General features: G+C 32.5%; 1 protein-coding gene across 3 annotated transcripts in view; it reads left to right on the forward strand.

Moving 5' to 3' along the window:
* LOC128165395 (sacsin-like) overlaps nucleotides 1-21,074 on the forward strand; it is a 43,758-nt gene that overhangs the window by 9,381 nt on the left and 13,303 nt on the right. For all 3 annotated transcript variants that reach the window (XM_052829897.1, XM_052829898.1, XM_052829899.1), the window contains exons 2-9: nucleotides 3,212-3,300; nucleotides 3,924-4,079; nucleotides 7,900-7,986; nucleotides 8,813-8,904; nucleotides 11,557-11,670; nucleotides 14,458-14,605; nucleotides 16,059-16,265; nucleotides 18,191-19,534. In XM_052829897.1, the coding sequence (XP_052685857.1) occupies nucleotides 3,246-3,300; nucleotides 3,924-4,079; nucleotides 7,900-7,986; nucleotides 8,813-8,904; nucleotides 11,557-11,670; nucleotides 14,458-14,605; nucleotides 16,059-16,265; nucleotides 18,191-19,534 (2,203 nt within the window). In that variant the 5' untranslated portion in view covers nucleotides 3,212-3,245. The remainder of the gene's footprint in view (nucleotides 1-3,211; nucleotides 3,301-3,923; nucleotides 4,080-7,899; nucleotides 7,987-8,812; nucleotides 8,905-11,556; nucleotides 11,671-14,457; nucleotides 14,606-16,058; nucleotides 16,266-18,190; nucleotides 19,535-21,074) is intronic.

Genomic DNA, 21,074 nt, shown 5'->3' on the forward strand with positions numbered 1-21,074 from the left:
TTTGTTGCTATTCAATTTTAAATGTTTCCTCCCTTTCCTCTGCAGAGATTTGAGCAAATTTCGACGCTGCCATTTTGTTCTGCTCCAGACAAAACAATGTGACGTCAATATTCTAAGGGCAACTACTCTAATTTTAAAGAATTTCAAAGGGCAACTACTCCAAATACTTTAAGAACGGTTTATGTATTAAATACTATGAAATGTCGAAATGAGTAAGCGAAGCGTCGACCAATGACGGCCATATTGCCTTATATTATTTCTCACAGAACAAATATAGAGATATATGAGGCAATCACCTGCTATGTTTAAACCAATGAAAATGTGACATTTCAGTCCAAGGGAAAGCAAAATACTATATTGTATTATATTTTATGATATTGTATAATGTGATCAAATACAATTAGGTATAACACAATACAATGTCATATCATACGTTACAATATCATATCTCATCATTGTTTATTACATTGTATTATATATATTATAAATATGACATGATGCAATATTCAATTTTATATCATTTGTATTGATTAACATATGAACATATGATTATCATAAAAAAAATTTATCAGATGATATATGATATTTTGTCAAAACAGAATCCATGAATATCCAAGATCATAAAGTATGATTTTCATATAAAATGATAAAGGTGGTCTTATGAAGGTGATGTCTCATAAGGGTGATGCTCCGTCTCGGTGAGCTAAGTAATCTATGATTACCTATGTTTAAAGAGTAAAGGACTATATATGATAAGGGCCTAAAATGGCCCCCTAAAATGAACATCATTTTAATATCATTCTTTGTTTTCTTAGTACAGATATGTATGTGATGTGTTTACATAATATTCATTTTGGTTCAAGTGCTCACAATTTAGAAATATGACATTGTACATACATCCTTTTCCTGCCATTTTTGCATTTTTAGCGTAAAACAGCTTGTTTTCAAGCAGTTTTTCCTTCCGAAAACATAGAGCGCATTCTTGAACAAATAAAATATTTTAATCAGAGATGTCTCTAGCCAAGACTAATAAGTGACAAAAAATGTTTCCTTGTTTAAGCATGCGCTCTATATTTCCCATTCATAAATAGATAAGAAAAATGTCAATTTTTGGCTGATTTTTAACCGGGTTTTCCAACGGAAAAATCCGGTTATTAAAATGGTGAAAATGGCGGGCGGGTGGGCGGGCGGGCGGCTGCCAAAAGGGTACCTTCATTGTACGGATAACTCCTCCTACAGTTTTCAAGATAGGAAGTTGTTCTTTTGCAGATCAATTGTACATATATCAGAGGTGTGCATATTGCTAGGATTTTGATTTCTGATAATTTATCGAAAAAATACCAGCTTTTGAACTTAGTCATTTTTTGGCAAAATATTGCATATAGGGTACCCTTATTGTACGGATAACTCCTCCTACAGTTTTCAAGATAGGAAGTTGTTCTTTTGCAGATCAATTGTACATATATTAGAGGTGTGCATATTGCTAGGATTTTGATTTCTGATAATTTATTGAAAAAATACCAGCTTTTGAACTTAGTCATTTTTGGCAAAATATTGCATATAGGGTACCCTTATTGTACGGATAACTCCTCCTATAGTTTTCAAGATAGGAAGTTGTTCTTTTGCAGATCAATTGTACATATATTAGAGGTGTGCATATTGCTAGGATTTTGATTTCTGATAATTAATCGAAAAAATACCAGCTTTTGAACTTAGTCATTTTTTGGCAAAATATTGCATATAGGGTACCCTTATTGTACGGATAACTCCTCCTACAGTATTCAAGATAGGAAGTTGTTCTTTTGCAGATCAATTGTACATATATTAGAGGTGTGCATATTGCTAGGATTTTGATTTCTGATAATTTATGAAAAAAATACCAGCTTTTGAACTTAGTCATTTTTTGGCAAAATATTGCATATAGGGTACCCTCATTGTACGGATAACTCCTCCTACAGTTTTCAAGATAGGAAGTTGTTCTTTTGCAGATCAATTGTACATATATTAGAGATGTGCATATTGCTAGGATTTTGATTTCTAATTATTTATGAAAAAAATACTAGCTTTTGAACTTAGTCATTTTTTGGCAAAATGTTGCATATAGGGTACTCCATTTCACTGGATACGGGCTGACATGGATTATGGATACAGTTCACATTAAAGAAAACCCGGTTTGCTGTCACATTGACAGCTTTTCACTTGTGATTGAATTATAGAAATGGCGTCACTTCTGACGTCATATACTGCCAGTGAGTGCAAATAAATCAAATAAATAGATGAAAAATATATTTTATATCAACTCTTCTAAAAAATTAGTAAACATTTTATTGTACCCGAAACACTTAAAAAATGGCGAATTATGGGGGCCAAATTTAACTCTTATCATATATAGTCTTTGTATATTTTCTTTTCTGCAAGCTGGTTGAATCAACTATATTCCTCAAACTATTCTTATGTATATTTCTGCTGAGATTGTGCGAATTTATGTGCCTATGAATGTCTAAGTGAAAATTTATAAATTGCAAATAACAACAAAAAACCCCCCAAAAACCAGGCATATTTGTTTTAAAAATCTTTATGTACACTTGTGTCACTGTGCATTGTACATACTTATTTGTTATATTGTTGCCCAGGTACAAACCAAAAACGTGGTGATCTACAGCATGTATGTTTAATATGATAGCCACAGCCACAGCCAAGCATGTTGATGAATTCATGTAAATTTTTAGAATTCTTAGCTGGAAATAGTCAAATGTTGTTAATTAATTATCGCAAAGGAGATTAAGATCAGGCACTGGGTGAAAGTTTAGGAGTAGAAATTTTCTGGGACACAGCCAAAGTTTCCTCCATTTATACATCATATGAAAGAATCTGACAAGTAAATTAAAGCCCATTTTTGTGTTAAAATGGCTGAATCATATTCGGGTGAATATTGAGGCCCATGGGCCTCTTGTTTCATTTTTTTCCCATTAAAGGCATCAATCTTTTTGTGTACCTCGATCAATTATTTAAATACTCAAACCAAAACATTCAGAAGAGATTGTGCTGGTTGTTGCACTTAATATTGATTATAATTAATACAGATTTTCTGTAAAAAAGAATTTCTACTAGATCAATATATTCATTCTGTTATTTCATTAAAGGCCTGGAGATATTGACAGTTTTAACTTTGTTCTTTAACAAATGGCATATTTTCACGTTTATGTTACAGTTACTGATATAGCTGTTGCTGAAGACATACAAATATGTCTGATCCAAAGCACACCGAACCATTGAAATCTTCAGCATCCAAAGGAAAAGGTAAAAACTTTTCATATTTTATACATGTATGAGGAGTTTGGATGTTAAAAAAAAGATATTTTAATTGACTTGTTTTTAATAGTATGATTTCGTTATAATGTACGTGTGATGCTTGTAGAACTTCTGTTGTTTTCTTTTTAAACATTAATCATATTAGCATCATATAGCAAGTGTGATTCTGTAGATTAATTATCGTAATTTGTGGTGGTAGAATTTTTTTTAGACAAAATTAAAATGAAAATTCAGATAACCCCTGTCTTTTTGGGGGCGTTTTCCTTATTTCTGAACATTTAACAGCATATCCTTCAATTTAAATTATGAAGATTTATAATTGATTGAACTTTTAATTCAATAAATAAGTTAAACACAACAAAATCATTTCTTACTGAGGTCAGAAGCTTACAAACATATATCACATATTAATTATATTAGCCAATTAAATTTTATGTTTGACTATAATTCATTAAAATAATATTGCTCTTAATTCTTCATAAGAGAAGAGATGAAAAGTGTGAAAGATGTTGACAGTAAGAATTGAATATCTAGGCATGAAGATAGAGGATAAGAAATGAATTGACATGAATTCAATGCCGTTTGATAACAATGTGGATATTTTCATTTAGTTAAAGTAAAAATGAAAAAACACCAAAAGAATTCAGGGTCATCAGATACTCTGCCCAAACGACGGAAACTAGATACCGACGATGGGAGGCCAGCTGGGTCATCAACTGCTGAAGTAGAAACTGAAGCTCAACCTTCCTATCAGTCAGAAAATACAGGTAGCAATGAGCAATCTAGGGACTAAAATTTGGATAATATAATGTCCTGAAAAGCTGCTAGCCTCCTAAAATGAACATCATAATATACTTTCACTTTTATTAGCCATTGTTGGAAACCCATGCATGAGTCTTGCGTATGCTTATTTAGCTCTTCTTATTATCATAGATATTTATTTTAAATTCACCAATGAGAAACAGAACTCTTTTGTTTTTCATTGAATGAAAATGACTCTCATGTTATATGAAAACTTATTTTTCTTCACAGAAGTGTGAAGGATCCAATCGGAGTAGAACATGAATTATTTATTGATGTAAATGAGAAAATTTTGATGAGTTGGCCCATGGTCATGCAGTCTCCCCAATTCTGCAAATGCTTGCCCATTCAGCAGCTGTCAACAATATCTAAGGCATTAGTAAGCATATGCAAGACTGACCATTTCATGTATATTAGCCGGAATGGTAAATAATCAACTACAGATGGCAGATTAATTATTCCAAATAGTCATACATTCTATATAGAATTGGCTGATATGAGCTATAGATATGAAAAATATTGAGGTTTGGTGTAATGTATCAATTAAGACTTCCTTTTGTGAACCACATAATATCTCTGAGAATAATCATTTATTTATCAAAATATTTAGAATATGTTGAAATGTATATAGACACGTGCATTTGCTTTTACTTCCCGGGCTTTTTCTCAGTTGTGTAATATATCTTGTAAATAAGAAATATTAAAAGAAGATTATTTCAGTATTTTACCTTGGCCATAGAAGCTTAATTCAGCCCACTTTTGATGAAAAATTGATATATTCGAGAGTATGATCTCCTGATAATCAAGTGCTGCATTGGACAATGTAATATAATTAGCTCACCGAGACGAAGTCGGGGGGAGCTTATGCTATACACTCGGAGTCGGCGTCCGGACCTGGTAAAAGTTTTTGTTGCAGGTCATTTGTATCTAAGCTATTACTTGTCCTATCTTCACCAAACTTGCATGGATGATGCATCTGGACCTACTTGTGGACTTGAAAGACTTGGATGCTGAATCTGGGTCCTAAATTTCAGATGCTGAAGGAGGTTAAGGTTTTTGGAGCAGGTTAAAGTTTTAGTTGCAGGTGCCCTCTGATGATAATATCTTATTTACGACTGGTCCTTACTTCACCAAACTTGTATGGTTGGTGCGTCTTATGATACTGATGCACCTGACAGGCTTGAATGCTGAATCTGAGCCATAGGTTTCGGATGCTGGAGGAGGTTAAGTTTATTGGAGCTTGTTAAAGATTTTTGAGCAGGTGCCCTCTTATGATGATATCTTAGCTACTCCTGTTCCAAACTTCATCAAACTTGTGTGGATGGTGCGTCTTATTATACTGATGCACCTGAACGGCTTGAATGCTGAATCTGAGCCATAGGTTTCGGATGCTGGAGGAGGTTAAGGTTTTAAGAGCTGGTTAAAGTTTTTGAAACAGGGCCCTCTGATGATGATATCTTAGTTATTACTTGTCCTAACTTCACCAGATGGTGCGTTTTATGATATTGATGCACCTGACAGGCTTGAATGCTGAGTCTAAGCCATAGGTTTCGGATGCTGGATAAGGTTAAGTTTTTATTAACAGGTCACATGTTACATAGATAATAGTACTATTTCAAACTTGCATAGTTGATTAAACTGTAATATGAATGAATCACAGAAGAAGCTTCAGATGCAGAGCTTGATCACCATTATCAAGGATGCTAAAAAATATATCTTAGTTATTACAGATCCTAACTTCACTAAACTTGAATGGATGGTGTGTCTTATGATACAGATGCACATAATAGGCATGGATGCTGAATCTGAGCCATAGGTTGCGGATGCTGGAGGTGGTTAAGGTTTTAATTGATGGTGCCTCTGATGATGATATCTTAGTTATTACTGGTCCTAACTTAACCAAACTTGCAGGGGTGATGCGTCTTATGATACTGATGCACCTGACAGGCTTGAATGCTGAGCCATAGGTTACGGATGCTGGATGAGGTTTAGTTTTTTGGAACAGGTCACATGTTTTATAGATGATAGCTTGCAAAGTTGATTTAACTATATTATAAATGAAACGCAGAGGTTGCTTCATATGCAGAGCCTGAATTCCATTATCAAGGATGCTAAAGAAATCTCCTACCTCACTTAAACCTGCTTGATAGAAATATGTGGTTGTTGTTATGATAAGTATTGTATGATATGAAGCACTATTGTTTAATATGATACAATATAATATCATATGTTATATTGTAAAAAGTTATATGAGATGATATGATATTGTATCAATTTTTATGATATTTTATATGATATTGTATCATGATATTGTTCTGTATAGTATTGTATATAATGATACGATATTATATAATATTATATTGTATCATATGATATAATAAAATATGATATTTGTTTCTGTAATATACAATTATATCACATGAAATTGTATTATATGACATTGTAATATTATGTATTATCGTATCATACGATATTGTATAATATGATATACAAATATAGCCCTTTCATGAGGTCGATCCATAGATATATCGACTTCACAGAAAAGCATATCGACCGAGCACGAAGTGCGAGGTCTATATGCTTTTCTGTGAAGTCGATATATCTATGGATTGACTGAGCGAAAGGGCTACATTCGTTATATTATTTTCGAAGTCTCTTTATACATATTTCCATCCTTTGTTCTAGCATCCATGTAAAATTTAGCTAACAAGTCGTTTTTACGAAGTCTCTGCTCTCGCCTTTCGACTCGAGATATTCCCGAAATAGCTTAACGGCTGTTGCAGTTACCCTGTTATAGTGTTCCTTGCACCAACATTTTCCATTATAACTTTCATTTCCGCATCATTAATTGTCGCAAAACGACCCTTCACTTTAACGTTTGCAACTTCCATCTTTGTTGTTTGTTTACGCGGAGATAATTTTGATTGGTTGGGGTGAATCACGCCAGCCAATCAAATTCATTTTAACATAAGAGCAAAATTTCCCTTATCTATATTTAGAAAGTACAGGTCAATCCGAGTTTTTAAAGCTTATTTTTAGAAAGTACAGGTCAATTCGCATTTTTATACTTCGACATATGACATCAAAAGAACCAATGATAGAATTTGTTATAATGCATGAAAATAATATTGGTTTATATGATATATTATTGTATCATATGATACAATATGTATAATATAATGTATTATATAATATTTTATTTTATCACATGATATTGTATCATTTGATATGATACAATGTTGTATCAAATTATATTGTATCATATGATACAATATCATATTATGTATCAAATATTATACAATATCATACAATACAATATCATACTATATTATACAATATAATATAATATGTTTCAATGTTATGATGTATTATGTAATATGATATTGTATCATATAATACAATATTGTATTATATATAATGTTGTTGTATTATGTGATCAAGACAACAAGGTTTAACACAATACAATGTCATTCATATTTACAATATCATCTTTGTTTATTACAGTATTTTATTGTATTATATGATATATATTGTAAGTATGATAGGATGCAATATTTAATTTCATATTATTATATTGACTAACATATGAAGATATGATTATCATATAATTTTTTAACAGATGATATATGATTTTGTGTCAAAACAGAATCCATACATATCCAAGATCATAAAGTATGATTTTCATATAATATGATAAAGGTGGTCTCATAAAGGTGATGTCTCATAAAGGTGATGCCTCGTCTCGGTGAGCTTTGTAATCTGTGATTACCTATGTTTTCATTTTAGGGAAAACAAATAAGCGCAATCTTGAGAAGGGAAATGTTGAGTCTGTGAATAAAGTTCCCAGGTTAGACGACGATTCTGAGAATTCTGGTAAGAATGTATAGACAATCTTTCTGATTTAACATAGACAATTTGTATCTAAACTTGATCAATGAACATACCTCTACTTATTTTTCACTTTATAAGAATAACTTTATATATTTTGCTGATTCCTTGAAAAGCGCCATAAACAGACTCATTACCTGCAAAACAGACTGGTTCCCTGCAAAGAGGTGCGTCAGTTCGATGAACTGATATAGACCTATTCAGAACACTCCATGATTTCTTTTAACTATTGAACAGTTTCAAATTTCGATCAATTCCAAATAAAATCATAATTATTCATCACCATATAGTTTAATTCTAGAAATTGTGTTGTCCTTTTAATTGGCTAGACTTATTCATCTTAATCATATAAAAGAACTTGCCTACATCACAATACGATGCCCATGCAATTTAAATTTTTTTTATTTTAATGTTATAACTTGAGTCAGCAAGATTCAACTTGGGAAATAGTCTTGCACTTGCAAACTAGAATCTTGCTGTCTCCCTCAATGGTATAGTTACTTTAATTGTATACTATATTGTACATACTTTAGACCAATTTGTGCAGTGATTGCAAAACCATACTAAAATATTTGAAGGGAAGGGGACCAAGTTCACAACTTGAAGTGGTTGAAGATGAGCATGCCCAATTGAGATTTCAATTTCTACTTAATGAGAAAACTTAATTTTTATAAACATTAAAATGCTTTGTTTTAAAATTGTGGTTCATGCAGGTATGAAAGTAGCTAGCATTGCAGAAAAAAAAATATTGCCTGTGTATGTCAACTGTTGGAAAAATCCACCTAAAACTGAGCTCCAATGATTGTTTCAGATAATGACTATCAAGGCCTGGATGAACCTCCCATTCGACAGAAGCTAATAAACATTCTAAGGCAATATCCAGATGGACCTCAGATTATCAGGGTAATGCCATTTTAAGTTCAACAGGTTCTCAATATACGTTTTATTCAAAGCATGTTCTGGTTTTTCAATCTCCCCCAAAATATATATACTTTCTCCTTGTTTCTTGTTGGCTGTATAACAGATGTAGGGATTGCCGAAGAATCGTTGTTATAATCAGTCTGTGTATTCAACATGTTTTACTAACTTGGTATAGATTTGGTTTATCACATTCTGAAAATACCTGTGAACATTCATTTAAACAATGAAGTTCCTTAATTGGTGATTCATGCGGGATATGAATTAGGGTGGAGACGTATATTTGCTGACAAAATACATAATTTGCATTGACCCGGCTGACGCTACCTTCATAGTCCACATGAATCATCAAAGATCATAGCATTTTATTGTTATGTCCCCCTTTGAAGAAGGGAGGCATATTGTTTGCTGCTGTCCATCTGTCGGTCAGTCTACCAACAGTTTCCGTTCATTTTTTTGCAGAGGTTGCACATATTAAAATGAAATTTAGTATTCAAATTTATCATAATTTCTAAATCAAGTTTGATTTTGGGAATGATCAAGCAATTTTCAACAGAGAGTTATGCCCCTCAAACATAGAAAAATTCTAATTATTTGCAGTTTTGCTTATTTTCGCCGCAGAGGTTGCATTTACTGAAATGAAATTTGGTGTACAGATATATCATAATACTGTAGACGTATTTTTGTCCATGTGGTATAAATATACGCTATGAACAATTTTTTCGTGGAATATTTTCCCAGTGTAAGTACCTAATGTATATCGTTTTTATCTATCAAACAAATTTGTATTGAGAATTCTCATAATAAATAATTTGATCTCCTAAAGATTTGAATTTTCTGTAAATTTACTTGCATGAAATTTAAACTTCTCCCAGCTTGAGATAACAGCACGTGTCAGATGACAAATAGCCCCAAGCGGGTCTGTCTTTCAATGACCCAATTAACTACATGCTAAGACCCGTGTTTTTACTGCAATTTTTAGATCCCTTTGTGCTCTGACTTTTTTAAATTGATAAAATTGATCAACTCATAATTTAAACGACATGTGAACCCATAAATTGACAATTCACAAGACGATTGTAGCTAGCGTCGTAACATCTTGACGGCTAACTAATGACTACCGACCAGTGCACAACCAATAATTACTTTTCACTGTAAACAGTTCTTACAATTTAAGTCCAAAGTTGGACAAATTCTAGGTAATGGAAATCGCTCAGAACTAAATTTAATAATAATTATTCAAATGATTTTTAAGGCGTCGAGCTAATGCTCGGCAGCCTTCTAGCGATCGTCTGGATTGGCAATTGTCCAAAAATTCATGCACTGCACCGCCTTTTAAATGCGCACAAAAAAATAAGTTCCTTAAAGTATTAAACGTATTACAAGATTTTTATTCCATTTATTCAACTACATTGTGTACAAAAAATCCAACCTTGCCTTCCTGGTTATTGATAACTCTTTGCATAAGTATAAATTTGCCTATTCAAGAATGGCGGATGAATACAAAAGGTGTTAACATTACTAAATATTATTTTAGTTTATCGATTACATTTTAACTGGAGACCGGTGTGCCCGATAGAAATAAAATTTGATATGTAAATTTATTTGTTATCGGGCACAGCCTCCAAAATGAATGTAAGCGATAAACATATCTTGTGATTTTGTTGCAATAAATAAACACGATAATGCAGTCGGTTTGATCGAGCAAAAAATAGCACGTGTTGTGGATTTGTTCGTAAAGAACCATACCATAGGTAATCTTGTTTCAAACGGGAATTGGAATAAATAAAAGTATGTTTTATTATTATAATTAGAGACACACTGTAATCAATGTATTCACCTTGAAAATTGTTCAAAGACTGTTTAAAGCAGAAAGAAAATATAATTTTTTTTTAACTTTGAAATTTCTTTGATTTTTGTAACTATGATGAGTTATTGTATTATAAACGCATCACAACCTATTATATATGGAAATATAGTGATTTTTGTTTATAAAGAACGCAAAATTTAATTCATTTACTTTTTTTATTTTAATATGTATTATTTGATATACGACTATTAGTACAAAAATTCAAATTATTGATATCATTTTATCAATCTATATAAAAGAAAATGTCAGCTCGATGCCTTTGTGGCCGTTCCGGCCTTTGATTTTTTCATTCAAAGAATCCGCATAAATTTTTACCCGCGGATTAAATTGATATTGTGATTCCGCGGAATTATGACCCCGTGGAAAAAAATACGTCTACAGTATAATTATGTCTATCTTATCTAGGTCAAGTTTAAATCTGGGTATGATCAAGCAATTTTTGACATCTTTCTTGTAATGAATTATTGAATTAATGATAAATTGTAAAAGTAGGTTAATTATTGTTGATATACATCATTACGTGGGATTAAAGAAATAGCCAAGTGCTCATACATGGGAATTTGAATCTGACATATCATGATTATTTCTAGCTGCAGGTCTGTAGCTCCCAGTCTGAAAAAAATCGGATGGACGACCTGGGAGCTACAGTGTTTCCCACAGTATTTTTTTTTCAAAAGTTAGGATTTTGCACACACAAAAAAATTGTGATATATATTCTGCTAATAATTTCTTTTGTGTCCTAAAATGCTCTTAATATATTTCTGCAGGAATTGGTACAAAATGCAGAAGACGCTGATGCAAGTGAATTTAAGGTCATGTTGTATACAGAAGACAATGTGGGTGAACGTGGATATAACCTGAAGTACCAAAAAATGTTTATGGTAAATGTTTCAAATTTAAACTTTGAAATATAAGATATTCTTTGAAATCTGCTGTAGTTTGATAAGCCGTAATGTATCGATTATGTATAATACACACTCGTGTATAATACGCACCCCCAAAGTTGACCAAAAATTGACAAAAAACAGCAGGTCCTATGTATAATACGCATCCAACAATGGCAAAATCATCAGCTGCCATTTCCCTGAAACTATCGATGTTTCAAGATAATTTTATAATCCATGTGCAGTATCTTTAATTTTGCGATCGGAACATACCACAGGCGATAAAAAACGACGGCTGCCATTTTTCCAAAATACTATTGATGTTTAATGATACTTTTATAACCCAAACGTAATTACTGTAATTTCATGATTGGAACATGGCCAAAGTTAGAGTCAAAGTTCTTACAGTTTTACTTAAAAAGGATGGCATGATTTACATGTTGGTATCCAATATCATTTGACACTTTGTAAAGAGTTTGTTATAAAACAGCAAAGAAGTTGAAGATCATCAAATGTAGATAAATTAGCTTAGTGCTTAAAAAGAAATAATTTTTGTAGATATAAACCAAAGCAACATAAAAAAAATGATTTAATTGATTAATTATAATGAAACTCTTTGATTGCTGTAAACATTGTGAAGAAACGTATGTATGTCGTATATTGTCATTATTAAGTCGTACAAATGATCAATGCATTTTTAGCAGTGTCTGTGTAAAGCAATAACGTTTAACTGCATATTAAAGTGGACACAAAGTAATCAAGTTTAATAAAATCAGAATAATTGCTTATTTACATGCACTTAAAAACACCCTATGAAGTCCAACACAAGACAGGAGCATACTTTTTACACCGAAAATTGTTAAACATTGACCACGAGCCAAGTCAACAGGTGGCTGCTTTTGTAATGGCGAATACACTGGCGATATTTAAACTTATTTGATACAAGAAATCATGTTGAGAGAGGAAAAATATTTCAATACATGGAAATAAAACTAAGAATAAGGTATTTCTGATACAGTAAATTGAGTATACACTCATACAACTTGCATATCGGCAGTCACTACTCCCCTCAGGGCCTCAGTCACTTTGTTCACCCACGGAGTGCCTTTCGCCAAAGGGTGTGCAGTGACCTTGAATAATGTTTGTAGGTTAAGGATTAAGGTCACATGACTACACAAAAAATGTGGGGTTTTTTTTCAGAGCATATACTAGTTTACTCTCCAATTAGCTGTATTTGGCTCATACATTTAAAGTCATATCAGACCACACAAAAATTCTTTTTTCAGAGCACATATACTTTCCACTTAATCCCTCTTTGGTTCACACTTGATGATAGCAGATTTCTTTATAATCTACCTTAGGATAATGAATTACTTCCATTTGCTTATTATTGCTCAGATTAAATAAAATTAAAAGTTCAATGCCAACTGGAAATTTTTAAGTTATTGGTCAAGGTCAAAGCAAAATTCTCTGAAATTCTTTTTAGCTCACCTGAACCGATGGTTCAAGTGAGCTTTTCTGATCACCCATTGTCTGTCCGTCCGTCTGTAAACTTTTCACATTTTCGACTTCTTCTCAAAAACCGCCGGGCCAAATTTAACCAAATTTGGTACAAAGCATCCTGATGGAAAGGGGATTATAAATTGTTAAAATAAAGGGCACAGCCCTTTTTTAAAAGGGAGATAATTGTGAAACAGTGAGTATAGGGTGCGTGTCTTTAAAAATCTTCTTCTCAAGAACCACTGCACCAGAAATGCCAATTTTTACACAAAAGCTTGTATATATAGGGAAGATTCTAAATTGTAAAATCGTGACCCTCGGACCAAAAGTGGGGCCCCAGGAGGGGTTCAAAGTTTAACATAGAAATACATAGGAAAAATGTTTTCATGACTTTTGTTCCATTTATTCAACTAAATTGTGCACCAAAAAAAACCAAACTGTGTATCCCTGATTATTGACAACTCATTGATTAAGTATATAATGTGGTTTAATCAAGAAATGACGGATGAATACAATAAGGTGTAAAAATTCACTAAATATTATTTTTGTTTATCGCTTACATTTAATTTGGATACCGTGCCCGATAAAAATAAAAATTAATATGTAAATTGATTTGTTATCGGGCACGGTCTCCAAAATAAATGTAAGCGATAAATTTATCTTGTGATTTTGTTGCAATATTGCAGCTAGTTTGGTTGAGCATTATAGATACGGCAGATCAACGCACGTGGTGTGGATTTATTTATAAACAACCATACCATAAAATTTTGATGCAATTTCAGACATTTTCTTACGATGTTTTCAAGAAATACATTTTATTTCCCTTTTGTTTAAAACTGTGAAATAAGATTAAAGGCTACTATATGATAACGTTATTGGTTTCAACCATTTATTCATTAGAACTAGCGGTAATTTTTCGCCAATTCTCCGAAGTCGACCTATTTATACTTTTTTTTATTATTTGGCTAAAAACGGCCTCCTTTGCCTAATAAACCGTATCGACCTAATTTTCGAAAAATACGGTATACACATTGTCCAGAGAGTTTGTATTATGACTCTGTTTAGTTGATTTTATCATACCTCTTGTTCCTCAGGTGAGTGATGTGGCCCATGGGCCTATTGATTTTCTTTAACACAAATGAAATATCTACCTCACTTCTAACACCTGTCTCTATTTTATGTACATACGTCATAAGTCAATGTTGGTCACATTTGTCATAATAAATACAGCTAACCTATACCAGGTCCATATTTGTGTCATATATATTTCTATGCATTTTTCAGGGTCCAGCATTGTGTGCCTTTAATGATAGTGTATTTAAGGAGCAAGATTGGAAAGGCATCAAAAGCATCTACACAAGTGTCAAAGAAACCGATGCTTTGAAAATAGGAAGATTTGGGTTGGGATTCAAGTCTGTTTTTCATTTGACAGGTACTATTTTGTAAACACAGAGAATTGATTAAACAGTTCATTATACAGTCAAACTTGTATTAAGCAGTCACCTTTGGGAGGCACCCAAAGTAACCTCTTAACAGAGGTGACCTTTGAATAGAGACTTACGAATTTGCCATCATCAAATACCTTATTTAAACACTAATTACTGGAGTTATTAGATACTTGAAATTTAACATAATTTATCAAAATAGTAGTCTTTGATTTGGGTTTTAAAAGCATTCATCCTATGTACAAATGACAGTGAATTGTGCATGAAATTATTCATTACTTTGTTTATTTTTTTTAAGTCATTTAGGAATAAAACCTGCCTTGTCTCTGACATTTTCCCAATAATAACATCAACTACATGTATTTTCATGAGTTTATATAGAAAACAAACACTGCTAATACAATTCAACAATTTATTTCTTAACCGACTGTATCTGAACTTAAAATTAAATTATATTTTTTTGCCTCAGCAGAGACATTTTTACACCTACATTTTATAAAGATATATATAAAACAAACACTGTAAATATATGTTTAATTTTTACTTTTTTTCTGAATTGCCAATGATATAATTACATGTATCGATGTGGCTTCTTTTGGTGTATAATTATTGTGTACATTAGTTACCTAACTTTTGGGACCATGTTAAAAATCCCAGGTTGTAAATCATGTGACCAACCGAATTGGCCACCTAATGTATGCTGACAGTACAGTTTCGGATCAAAATACGATGACCACTGACCACTATAGACAGGTGATCGCTCTTGAGAGGGCAATCTATAGGATTTTGATCCGGAGGAAATAAAATTGACTGCATAAGAAGGTTACTGCATAGTAGGGTTGACCGCTTTGGCAGTTTAGACTGTTTATCTAAATGGGATTCAAATGAGTTCACACTGGATAACTCTCTGTAATACTAGCTAATATTCTACAGCCAATCAATATGTGTGGGTATTAAATAAGTGGATGCACTGATTTACCACTCTTAAGTTTTGATTTTTTAACGTTTTTTTACGTAGGTGTTTATGTGGTTTTAAGCATACCTTGTAATTTGTTTGAATTTTCCCCATAAATATCTAGTTTTACAGTATATAAATATTTTGCATAACATAATATGCTGTTAGTAGGTGAGGAAGGGGAGGGTAGCAGTTCAGATGCATTAAAGGCAGTAAAGATGCTTACATAAATAGCAAATTATCTTCGCTTTCAGGGGATATTCATTGACCATATATAAAGCATATTAGGTCAACTACAAACCCTGTTATTACTTATCCTACTTCTTATGGGCTATTGTATTGTAACATGTCATATGAGACCATATGATGTGTATTATTGTGTATTTCTTAGTTCATGATAATCTTGCTCATATGGATGATACCTTGTCAAATTGAGCTTTATAATCTTTGATAACCTATGATTTACTTTCTATTGTAATTTACAGACACGCCTCTGATATTGAGTGGAGACAAGTTGTTGATAATCAACCCTACAGAGGAATCTCACCGAGTTTGCCACAATGTGACCTTGACACAACTGACCTCCAAATATGAGAAAACACTTTGGCCAGTGTTGAAACAGGTCTTTAAAATGGATGGGAAAGGCACTTTTGGATTTGATAGGTCCTCAGTAGAGAAGAAATATTATAAGGGTATGTGACAAACACATGAACCTAAGGATCTTCTCAGTCTTGTTTACATCTAAATTCTTAGATGGCCTTGACCAAAATTTAAAATTTCCCAGCAGCCAGGATAAGAGTTTCTGATTCTAAGGCAGGGCATAATTGGTCATCTAATGCATGAATTATTTCTGAGATTTTCTTCTTTATTACTGGAAAACTTGACAAATACTGTTACAGTGAAATTATTGAAGTTCAAAGTGGTTATTTTTCATGGATTGCCAGTTTTATGCAGTTTTGTTGGCATTACTTTCATTTAATTTTATGAAATCAGCAAATGATATAAATGAAGTAACTGTTATAATATAAGATGTTAAGGTATCCCACTCCTCAATGTTGTTGTATCAAGATTTTCTTGAGAAGTATATCATTGAAATCTGTAGACAAAACAAACTTAAGAAATACAAAGATAATGGGGGATCAGTATCCATCCCTCTGAGTTATGGCCCATTTAATTTGACCTTTTTGCACCTAAAATCCAATTTCATCCTGATTAGGATTTGTTGTCAGTATTTCTGATTAGGCAAACTTATTTCTTCAAATATTGTTTTTAATTATGCACAATGGTCACACTGAATAGAGGGATTACGAAAAAAATTTGTACAAAGCTGCATAAATTTTTTTGTGACCTTTTTGCACTTAAAATAGACAATTTCTATAATAGTTACAATTTGATTTGAAATAAAAACTTTTTGAATATCAAGAATTTTATAAGATTAATCCAGTTTGCCTAAATATGTATTCAGTATCATTTTGACATAATATAATATGGGGGTCAGTGATGTCAAATTTTAGATATAGGGCTTCAAAGGTAAAATTCTTGCAAAATTTGGCTTAAGAAAATTCAGACGTTCTATATATATGCATGATTTTATGCTAAACGGCTATCACATTCTCAAGATTTGACTTTGTACATGTCACACAGAACCTATAAAATATGTTACAAACCTATCAAATGTTAAAAATGTGAATAATGAATAAAGTATAATAAAAAGAAAAGTATATTGAAAATTCATAAAGATGCTTGTTTCTGTCATTTTCGTCTAAAAAACCTTCCGCACGAAAAAATAGTTCCCCAAAAAACTTGTTTGTTTCTTGAATTCAAATGGATTTTCTTTATAAATGTTGTGTAATTATGAAATAATAATCTATCTGTGATGATTAAATAAATAAAATCATATTCATTTTAAATATAATGATCATCTGCGCAATGAAATCAAAACATTGCTGTACTGTTAAGTAATGATTAAAAAGCTAATGAATATAATTATATTTAAGGTTAAGTTCCTTTGTCTTATACAGTGTTTTTAACTCGTCAGAAAACTACACTCAGGGCTGACAGCTTAAGTATAAGTTGTCAGCCCTGTCAAAATTCGATCAGCCCGGAGAAAAGAGTTGACGTTTGTTCATTTGCATGTAAAACAGACAAGTATTATTTTTGCCTGGAAAATATTGGAAAAATCTGTTCTTCGTTTTTGTTTCTTCATAAACTTTGTTTTTTTCTTTAGTGGTTTTGTAATTGTCGACCTTTCTGTTTAGGACTAGTAGCCCTAAATCTAAATTATTCCGTAGCATGTCTGTGCACTCTACCTTGACATGCTCACAAGTCGCTTCAAAGCATAGTCTACTTCAATTATACGCTTGTCTTGACTGTTGTTAAATGACCATACAAGGAAAGCAAAAGTGTGACTAGGATTAAATCAGTTTATAACCCTTAAAACCCAGATCCCGATTTTATGATTATGCACCTCGCTTAAAAAAATAACCATGTCCAGTCATGCACTCATATAAACAAATTTGTTCCCCTGTGCCATAGTTATGCATCTCAGGCCTTTGGGAAGACAATTATTTCAAACACTGGTCACATATTGAAAACATATCTTGCTTTTATTTGACAGGTACTTTGTTTTGGTTCCCATTGAGGCGAGCTCCATCGTCACTTCTGGACAAAGTCTATTCACCACAGAGAATGAAAGAACTCATGGTTTCTTTTAGGAAGGAGGCAGACACTATTCTCTTGTTTCTGCAAAATATTGACACTATTACCATCATAGAGAATCAAAGTCAGGTTTTGTATGAGGTGACTGTCAAGAACTATGGCACAACTCAACAAGAATTTTTAAAATGCAGAAAGCAGATAAATGATCGATTAAAAAAACTAGGGACTAAATTCCCAGAAGAATCCATAAGTGTCACTTATAATGCTCAGCTGGTCACCCACAATGTCAAAGAAAAGCAGAAAAAATCCACTACATACAAAATTGTAAATTATCACCAAGGAAAAAAAGAAATGTTGTCCACTCTGTGGGATCTATCTAAAGATGGAGAAAATGTTCCACGAGTTGGCGTTGCATATCCTATGCAGCTTGACAAGACATTTGTTGCTCATGTGTTTTGTTTCCTGCCTTTACCCTTGACCTCTACCAGTCTTACCAATTTACCTGTGCATGTGAATGGATTTTTCAACCTTGACCCTTCAAGAGACCATGTAATGCAGGCCACAGAAGGTCAAGTTGGAGAAAAAGACAAAAACATACAATGGAATGAACTACTGATCCAGGAAGTGATACCGAAAGCTTATGTAAAGTTGATTGAGGATTTACTTACAAAAGGAACGAACGCCGAAATAATATATAGGTGTTTACCTGATATAGAAAAGGTTCAAAGTGATTTATGGAAGCGTCTGCTGCCACCTGTACTCAGAATGGCTCTCCAAATGAATATCTTTCAAACAGAGAAGGCCCAAAAGACATGGGTTAATATAGAGAATGCTGTATTCAATGTGTTTGTTGAAGAAGAAAGAATGGCTGACCAGGAAATAAAGAACACAGTGATTGGTCTAATAAAAGATTACAATAAAAACTTAGTTATGCTACCAGAACATCTGAAAACACTAGTAATGTCATGGCCCAAATACAACATCATTTCAAGTGTTTGTCCAACACTCATCAACAGTGAATATATAGCCAGTCTAATGAACAATGATTCACTGTACAGAAAGATGTGCAGAAAAAACAAAATACAGCTTTTAGATTATTTTCTGACATATGCAGAGCTTGAATCTTACAAGAAATTGAAATTGATACCAACAAATGATGAAAGCTTTTTTCTGTCTTTAACATCTGATGATCCAATTTACTTGTGCTCGGAGGAAGAGGCGTTTTTATTTCCAAACCTAGAGAGACAACTGCTTTGTGATTTATCAGATGAAATGAAGAGAAGACTGCTAGAACTTCGTTGCGGTGAGTATTGAACACCATAAAATGTTTAATAAAATTATTTTAAAGCAATTTATTAATATAAATTAAGATGATGTTTTAATATGCAACATATGTTGTAGCATCTTTTTTAGCTTTTCTGATCAATCAAACTTGGCACAAAGCATTATTTGATAAAAGGGGATTCCAATTTATTATCCCCCTTTCTATGGGAGATACTTGAAAATAAATGAAAGAACTTTTTAAAAACCATTGGTCAGAAAACTGCAACTTGCGTGGAAACATCGTCACTTGTCAGATGGTGTAGATCTAAGCATTACTGTTTAAATTATGATTCCCAGGGTAGGAGGGCGCCTGCTGCAATGTCACAAAAGGTGCTCATTTTTTAACATAAGAATATCAGGAGAAAAAATTGAAAAACTTTAAATACAGGCTCTATTCTACTACATTATCCAGATATTTTGTATATTCCCATAAGCTGGTTAGATTATGGTTATTGTTGCTCAAGTGATAGATGTCATAAGATGTTGCCCATATGCCTCTTCATTAATGATGAATTATTATTATGCCCCCCTTCGAAGAAGGGAGGGCATATTGATTTGCTGCTGTCGGTCGGTCGGTCCACCAACAGTTTTCGTTCATTTTCTTTGCAGAGGATGAACATGTTGAAATGAAATTTAGTATGCAGGTTAATCATGATAAAATCTAGGTCAAGTTTGATACTGGGTACCATCGAGCAATTTTCGACAGAGTTATGGCCCTTGGACGAAGAAAAATTCCAGTTATTTGCAGTTTCCGCTCATTTTCTTCGCAGAGGATTAACATATTTAAATGAAATTTGGTATACAGGTTTATCATGATAATATCTAAGTCAAGTTTGATACTGGGTATGATCGAGCAATTTTCGACTGAGTTATGGCCCTTGGACATAGAAAATTTCCAGTTATTTGCCATTTTTGATTTTTGCTCATTTTCTTTGCATAGGATGAACATATTGAAATGAAATTTGGTATACAGGTTTATCATGATAATATCTAGGTCAGGTTTGAATTTGGGTACAATCGAGCAATTTTTGACAGAGTTATGGCCCTTGGACGTAGAATAATTCCAGTTATTTGTAGTTTACGTTCATTTTCTTTGTGGATGTTTCCAAGGGAGGGGGGCATTAGTGTTTTACAAACATCTCTTGTTAAATTATAATTGGTTTTTCGTATATGATATTAAACTGTTAAGAAATATATGAAAGGATTGAAGTATTTTCAATAGTTAAGTTTTTAAAAGCCTAATGTTTTTCTTGCTCTCAGATTAATGTGTAGATTTACATACAAATATTTCACATTTATTTTAGTTAATGAATAAATCTTTGTTTTAAAATTGCTTGATACAGTAAAACACTCTTACAACGAAGTGCCAGAGACAGGCATTTTTACTTCATTATAAACGTAATTCTTTGTATCCATCAATTTTACAGCATGTTATAAAGTCATGGGGAATGAAAATCACATTGCTGTATTGCGTTAATTTATCATAAGCATGTTCGCTATAACCGTGTTTAACTGTACAT

The sequence above is a fragment of the Crassostrea angulata genome, chromosome 10 (assembly GCF_025612915.1).
Source record: "Crassostrea angulata isolate pt1a10 chromosome 10, ASM2561291v2, whole genome shotgun sequence".
Classification (NCBI taxonomy): Eukaryota; Metazoa; Mollusca; class Bivalvia; order Ostreida; family Ostreidae; genus Magallana; species Magallana angulata.